The sequence below is a fragment of the Lipotes vexillifer genome, unplaced genomic scaffold, assembly GCF_000442215.2.
Source record: "Lipotes vexillifer unplaced genomic scaffold, Lipotes_vexillifer_v1.1 scaffold575, whole genome shotgun sequence".
NCBI classification, from domain to species: Eukaryota; Metazoa; Chordata; class Mammalia; order Artiodactyla; family Lipotidae; genus Lipotes; species Lipotes vexillifer.
The window spans coordinates 802,678-810,145 of record NW_006780198.1 but is presented as its reverse complement, the minus strand read 5'-3'; the positions used below and the strand labels follow the sequence as shown (position 1 = coordinate 810,145).

General features: G+C 50.7%; 1 protein-coding gene across 1 annotated transcript in view; it reads left to right on the top strand.

Moving 5' to 3' along the window:
- Positions 1-2,915: 2,915 nt before the first annotated feature.
- The window catches only part of RPL22 (ribosomal protein L22), a 7,097-nt gene continuing 2,544 nt past the window's right edge, over positions 2,916-7,468 (top strand). The window contains exons 1-3 of the mRNA XM_007453282.1: positions 2,916-2,943; positions 4,790-4,894; positions 6,979-7,103. Coding sequence (XP_007453344.1) covers positions 2,932-2,943; positions 4,790-4,894; positions 6,979-7,103 — 242 coding nt within the window. The 5' untranslated portion in view covers positions 2,916-2,931. The remainder of the gene's footprint in view (positions 2,944-4,789; positions 4,895-6,978; positions 7,104-7,468) is intronic.

Sequence of the window (7,468 nt, the reverse complement as noted above, 5' to 3'; positions counted from 1 at the left end):
CAGCTATGAATATGGGGGGACACAAACATTCAGTCCATAGTAGAGAGGAGACAAAAGGGGTGGTAAGTGACCGGGAATGTTGGGGGTTGAGAGATTGCTTTTTCTGTTTTAAGATGGGGGGTTTTATCTTTATTTTATTTTTTAATTTCTGGCTGCGTTGAGTCATCGTTGCTTGCACAGGCTTTCTCTAGTTGCAGCGAGCGGGGACTACTCTTCGTTGCGGTGCGCGGCCTTCTCATTGCGGTGGCTTCTCTTGTTGCGGAGCATGGGCTGTAGGCGCGCGGGCTTCAGTAGTTGTGGCACGCAGGCTCAGTAGTTGTGGCGCACGGGCTTAGTTGCTCCACAGCATGTGGGATCTTCCCAGACCAGGGATCGAACCTGTGTCCCCTGCATTGGCAGGCGGATGCTTAACCACTGCGCTACCAAGTTAGTCCCAAGATGGGAGATGTTAAAGAATGGTTGAATGCTGATGGAAAAAAATCCAGAAGAAAGGATACATTGATGATTTCATGGGGTGTGGGGGGGTAAGGACTGTTGGAGAGACGTCCTCAAGTAGGCGGAAGTATGCCAGATGAATGCCCTAGTGTTGGGTTGACCTCAGACGGGGGCAAGGATGCTTATTCTGCAGTAACAGGAGGAAAGGCAGAGCTGGGTGAAGCTGTTGCTGGATGGGTAGATGTGGAGGCAGGTGTGTCTGAAAACTCTCTTTGGATTGCTTCTATGTTTTCAAAAAAAGAGCAATGGAAGTCATCAGCTGAGAGGGAGGTTTTGGGGCGAGGAGGTGGCATTCTGACCAGAGGTGTGAAAACAATCACTTAGAAGATTGTTAGGCAGCCCCTGGGCTTGCTCAGAGTCAGGAGAGATGTCACTCGGGAGGAAGCACACTAAGGATTGTTAACTAGGTATCAAGACTTGACTCCACGCTCCCCATGCAGAGGGCCTGGGTTCAATCCCTGATTGGGAAAGTAGATCCCACATGCATGCTGCAACTAAGAAGTCCACATGCTGCAACTAAGAAGACCGCATACTGCAACTATGAGTCCGTGTGCCACAACTAAGACCTGGTGCAGCCAACATAAATAAATATTAAAAAAAAAAAAAGAAAAAAGAACAGTAGCAACTGCAGGAAGTGGCTACCACTCCTAGGGTGGTCTTATTAAAATGGAGACACTTAAAGAACAGGGCCCAGGAAGCTGATACCTGAGAAAGGGGTGCTGCTCAGCTGGGGCTGGGGTTTCTGGGGAGAAGAAAATGAGGCTGGTTCTATAAGCGTTGGAATAACTGCAAACCGTATTCAACTGCTGTTCCTGGAATGTTCCAACTGTTGCTACCAGGATGAAGAGGCAGGAGTAGGTGACACCAACAGAATAGGAACAAGCAGGAAGCAAACAGGGAGAAGTCTCTTCTTTCTCCAGCCAGCAGTCTCCCCTCTAGGCCCCCACTGAAAGAACCTGACCAGGTTGCAGGTGGTAAAGCAGAAACGTGGTTTGCAGTCAAGAACAGCAGGGTGGAGGCTTCCCTGGTGGTGCAGTGGTGGGGAATCCTCCTGCCAATGCAGGGGACACGGGTTCGAGCCCTGGTCCAGGAAGATCCCACGTGCCGCGGAGCAGCTAAGCCCGTGCGCCACAACTACTGAGCCTGAGCTCCAGAGCCTGCGAGCCACAACTACTGAGCCCGCGTGCCACAACTACTGAAGCCCGTGTGCCTAGAGCCCGTGCTCTGCAACAAGAGAAGCCACCGCAATGAGAAGCCTGTGCACCGCAACGAAGAGTAGCCCCCGCTCGCCGCAACTAGAGAAAGCCCGTGCGCAGCAACAAAGACCCAACGCAGCCAAATATAAATAAATGAAATAAATACATTTATTAAAAAAAAAGAACAGCAGGGTGGGTTTGGAACTTGGTCATCTGGCAGAGCAGGCCTGAGGGTAAATAAACCTAGACCAGACGGCAGGGGGGTTTCCTCCCCCACCACTGTGAGCCAGGATTGGGCTTCTGCTAGGTGAGTACAGGGCACACAGGGACTGGAGGGTGTGTGCAAGTGAGTGACTGTAACTGGTAAGGACACGACGCCGGGAGAGTGGGTGAAAGTGGTCCAGTCCACGGACTGTAGGTCTGGGCATGAAGACCTTTGCCACTCAACTTTGGTCCGCGGACCGGCAGCACCAGCATCTCCTGGGAGCTTTGAGTAAAATGCAGAATCTCAGGCCACTGAAACCCATTGAATTGGAATCTGCATTTTTACGGGATTCCCAGGTGATTCCTGTCTATATGCCAGTTTGGGGGGCGCCGGCAGAAGAATGTTTGGAATTGGGAAACTAGAAGGGATGAACTGGAAAGCTAGGAGGTGATGATCGGAGTGTTGGCGGCTTGAACTTGAGGTGGTGGAGACTGTACCTGACTGCAGCAAAGAGGGCTAGCGCAGGGAGACATCCCTCCCCATCCCCCCACCCCCGGCACCAGCTTCCAGGCTGGGCGCTTTGGGTAGGAAGAAGCCAAGGGCTGTCGGGCATTAGGACCCCAAATTAGGCCTCACCTCCCCAAGTTAGTAAGTTCGACTCCCATCCCAGTAGCTGGTAATTTATGGTTTATTGAACTTCCTTATTATTATATTTTCTTTCTAAGACTTGCAAAAGTAGAGCGAACCCCTTTATTTCTCTTTGGGCTAGTCTAGCTGGCTCCCCGCTCCGATCCGTCGCAGTGGGACAGGCCACCCTGCCTCCCTCCCCCTACAATCCTCCGGACGGGTGAGAGGACAGGTTTTGCATTCAGGCAAAAGAAATCGCTTCCAGAGCGTACAGTGCAGGGCGAGACGGTGGCGGCCGTGGGGCGTGGCAGAGCGATTGGTACGGCCTGAGCCCTGCGTGCTCTGCGCGCTGCGGCCTCTTTGCGTCTGCGTAGTTCACCCAACTCCTTTTCTGCCTCCGCTGCGGCGATGGCGCCAGTGGTTAGTATGGCTCCGTGTGAGGCCTCGGCTCCGGGGAGAGGCACGTGGGCCTCGCCGGCCCGGCCCCTGCCTGGCTCGCGGTGCACGGCTCTCTGCAGCATCCTGCCGGGGCCGGGCTAGCAGGCCGGCCGGAGCAGGCTGGGGCGGCCGCCGGGCCCCGCACATTGTGGGCGGAGGAGGCCGCGGCCCGAGGCGTGAGGGGCAGACCCGGGGCTCTCTGAGGCCGCGGCTTGGGCCCCTGCCTGCGCGGCCAGCGGGGAACTGGGAGCTTGAGACTGCAGCCTGGGTCGGTCAGCGGCCCTTGGAGCCCGGCCGGCGTGAGGCAGCCGAGGCCTGGGCCTGGTTACCTGGGCGGAAGGCGGGGAAGGAGGGGACCCGGCGCCCTCGGTGACCAGTGGAAAGGTCCACGGAAGGTGGCGTGACCGGCCTGTTTTCAGAGGGAGGCCCGGCTTAGAGGAGCCTTTCGCGTCTGCGGAGGATGTTAAATCTTCAGGGTGCAGCTCTGCAGCCCCTTTTAGGTGTCGGGTGAGGGCCCAGTTCCATTCTCTCTCAGCCAGGCTGGGACTGGGCCCTCGCGCGGCGCCCTCACGTCACTCCGGCTGCAGATCGTTCTCCCAGGTCACTGGGAGGAAGTTTTCCTACCCTCCTCCTTTGCTGGGACGCCCTTGTGAACATTTTCGGTTCCTCTCCATTTTTCTGCCTGGGTGGGCTTGTAAGGCTTCTAGGCATGTGTATGCTTTTGGTTTAAAACCATGGTGGGAGGTATGGAGACTATTGCCGGCAGGTCTTTTATTTGCTGATTGTATATTTCCGGGGCTAGATTTTTGAAGCAGCCCTTTTGATTGTTACTAGGAAGACGTGTTGGGGCGGGGGGGGGGGGGGGGGGGTGTGGCAGGGGGGGGGGGGGGGGGGGGGGGGATGTGACTTGTTGAAAGCTAAATGTTTGAAAAATTGACCCAGTTAATACAGGTTTTAGGTGAAGTTTTTTGAGACATGAAGAGAGGTAAGACGGATTCTTGGAAAGGTCTTTTTAGATTCTGAAAGGCTTTTTCAAGTGCACCTGCGGGTAAGTAGGTTGTCCAAATGCTTTTCTTAACGGTGTTACACTTGTAGACGGAGAAGAAACATATAAGTTTTTTTCTGAGAATGAAGAGGCTGGAACCTTGTAGTTAAACTAGTGGTTTGAAAGTGCTAGATTAAACCAGTCAAAAGGCCAGGAATTGTCGCCCGTAATGTTATAATTAGAACCTAAGTTTTAGCTTTACCCTTGTCCGAGCTGGGGTTAGGCGGGCTGCTAGGATGTGTGGTTCTGGTCGCTGTTCTGAGAAGGTAGATGAGACAGGACGAAGGGAAAACGGCGAAACTGGATCAGGACCCGAGTCTGGAAAGTTAGGACACGAATTTATTGCAGATTAAAATTGTTTTGGGTCCGCAAGGCATGTGCATTCCTGTGTCTTAATCCTGGAAGAAAACGAATGAGTATTTCTTTAACTTTATTTTGGAAATTTTAGGGCAAATAAGAGGAAACGTTCATTTCATTGTAGTTCATAAGCTAACAAGACCTTCATGGTCATAGAAACTGGCGAGGCTGGAAAGTGTACATGGGTCAGGAGTGCTAGAACGATCTCCCCTTCAAGAGGGCATGACCCCAGGTTTGTAGAGCAGCATCTTGAGTAGGATCCGGCGTCTGCTCTTGGCGCCTTTGCAGCGGGACACAGATTCATGGTTTTTGTATTTGCGTGCACTCTTACGATTCCAGTAGATTTGCTTTTGTTGAGTTTTGTTTTTTTGTTTTTTTGGACTGGTTATGCCTTCATCTCTGTTATCATTTGTGTACTTTTCTTAGAAAAAGCTTGTGGTGAAGGGGGGCAAAAAAAAGAAGCAGGTCCTGAAGTTCACTCTTGACTGCACCCATCCCGTAGAAGATGGAATCATGGATGCGGCCAATTTTGTAAGTTACGCCCTCGACGCCACCCTGGGCAGTAGTGAACCCTTTGAGCAGTCGCGGAGAAGACCTCCCGGAGCATGTTTGCTGGCTGGCGCCGGCTACTCTGCTCTTCTGGCTCTGCTGCTTGACCCTGGAGCTTTGTCTAGTTGTGCTTCTCACCCCTGCTTTCCTGTGTAGCAGCTGTGAGGAGTAAAGGAGATGCGCTCCAGCACGTCAGTGCCCAAGAGCTACCTGCTCCTCCTCCTCCTCATCTTCAGTTTCCCAAAATGATTTTACTTAAAATTTACTAGGAAACAGGCAGACCTTTGCACTTGGGTGTGTTTAAGTGTAATCTGTGGGCCCTGACCCTCGGCCAAGGGGGTGCCTATGACCTGGGCCTGATGCTTGGCTCTGGGGCCTTGGACAGATGGCAGCATCTCCTTGAGTTTGCTCTTTTATTAAGCACCAGAGCTTCAGTGTTTCTGTGAAAATATCCTGTTTGCTGATTTGTAATTGGAGCTTGGCTTTTTTCAGGCCTTGCTCTGTACTGATTTTTTACCCTCATGTTGGCCCCATTCCCCAATATTCCTCTATTTCACATAAGTCTAGAAAAATTAACCTCATTGCCACATTTTTTTTTTTTTTTTTTCTTGCGTTATGCGGGCCTCTCACTGTTGTGGCCTCTCCCATTTGCGGAGCACAGGCTCCGGACGCGCAGGCCCAGCGGCCATGGCTCACGGGCCCAGCCGCTCTGCGGCATGTGGGATCCTCCCGAAACGGGGCACGAACCCGCGTCTCCTGCATCGGCAGGCGGACTCTCAAGCACTGCGCCACCAGGGAAGCCCTCATTGCCACATTTTTGACTCTGCAACTTGGTTTCGGCATTCTCCTGTTTTCCTCTCCAATAGCCAAGCTTGGGGGAATTCAGGCATATTGTGCAGAACCCTAAACTGACATTTTCTCTTTAGTCTCCGGAAGGTCAACTATTGCAAGATAAATATTACAACAAGAATAATTTTCAAATAAAAAAATTAAAGGTTTGTGGCTTACAGCCACTACTTACAAAGCGTGGAATTCGGGTAACCTGTAGTTCCCTACCCTCTGGTAGATGCCTTTTGTGTCCTGGCCTGTCCTGCAAGAAGTCCTTCACTTGACTCCTTAGTTCCTTCTCCAGCCAATGACTTCTTGCTTTTCTTCATGGCCTCTTGTCCCTCGTAACTTGTGGTTTCTTCCAGTTTGTGTCTGGGATGTTCCCTTCTCCCTCCCTCCCTCTGTACTCATCTGTGTATGTGACTGTCTTCCTTCTAGACGCCTCCTGAGGATAGAAAACACGAGTCATTTATGAGTCTGAGATGCAAAGGTCAGGATTTCTGACCTAATCACCGCCACCACCCCCCGCCCCCAACCTGTCGCCAGTTAACATATTGTGTATTGGAGTTTTTAAATAGAGGACTGTATGAGTTGGGAGCTGAAGGGACTTCGTAACATTGCAATAGCAAGAAAACCAAAAAAGAGTCCTCCTTTTTGGTCAGAGACTCCTGAAACCCATGGAAGTGAATGACCAGCCCAGGCTTCCACGGGGGTTTGCCCAGAGTCCATCTCTGGGCTCCTAGGCCACTGTACCTTCTGCTGTTCGGTGATGGTGCACGTGGCCCCTCAGCAGATCTGTAATTGTTTTGGTCACTGTATGTTTTTGTTCCTTCTGCTGGATTGAAGACCTATTTTCTCTTATCACACAGAGAACAATGCTTTATATGTCTTAGGTCCAGAAGTTGCTTGTCACTTTGGTTGCCTGTATCTTGTAAGTTTGGCCTGGGTTTCCTGACTACTCTCTCCCGAGACCCAGGAGTCAGAGCCTTGCATGGCGTAGAGGCACATTGAACATATGTGTGGGAGTAGTCACGTATGTTCATGCTAGGATGTTTTCAGTTACATATGTAAACAGTTGAATAGTACCATCTTCTAATTGCTGTTCCTAGATTTCAGATCTTTGGCCAAAGATTTTCTTTTTTTTTTAAGATTGAACATTTAATGAACTATATTTGCTTAGAGTTAGGAGTATAAAGAAAATGAGATGGGTGAACTGGTCAATTTGATGATTTCTACAGGAGCAGTTTCTTCAGGAAAGAATCAAAGTGAATGGAAAAGCTGGGAATCTCGGAGGAGGTGTTGTAACAATCGAAAGAAGCAAAAGCAAGATCACTGTAACTTCCGAGGTGCCTTTTTCCAAAAGGTATGGGAAAGAGATGAGCGTTTCTTGCCTGCATCCTAGCACTAAGATTCCCACCCCCACCTTGGCCAGGAATGTTACTCCACCTTGAGTAATCTGCTCTGTGGTTACCTCTGTTAACCTCTGGAGCAGTGTCCAGTGTAGGGGGTGGTGGATGAATGGATGAATGTTACAGTAGTTAAAAGTATTCAACTCTTAGTAGTTTTTTACAGTTTTGTTTTTCACAGGCTAAAGTATTTCAAGCAGTAAAGATGCTTGGACTTGCTTAGACTGTGTTCTTAAAAGTGAAGATATTGCTTCCTTTGCCTTTAGATGACATTGAAGAGCTTTCATTTTTAAGTTTATGGTTGTTCCCCCCCCCCCCCCCC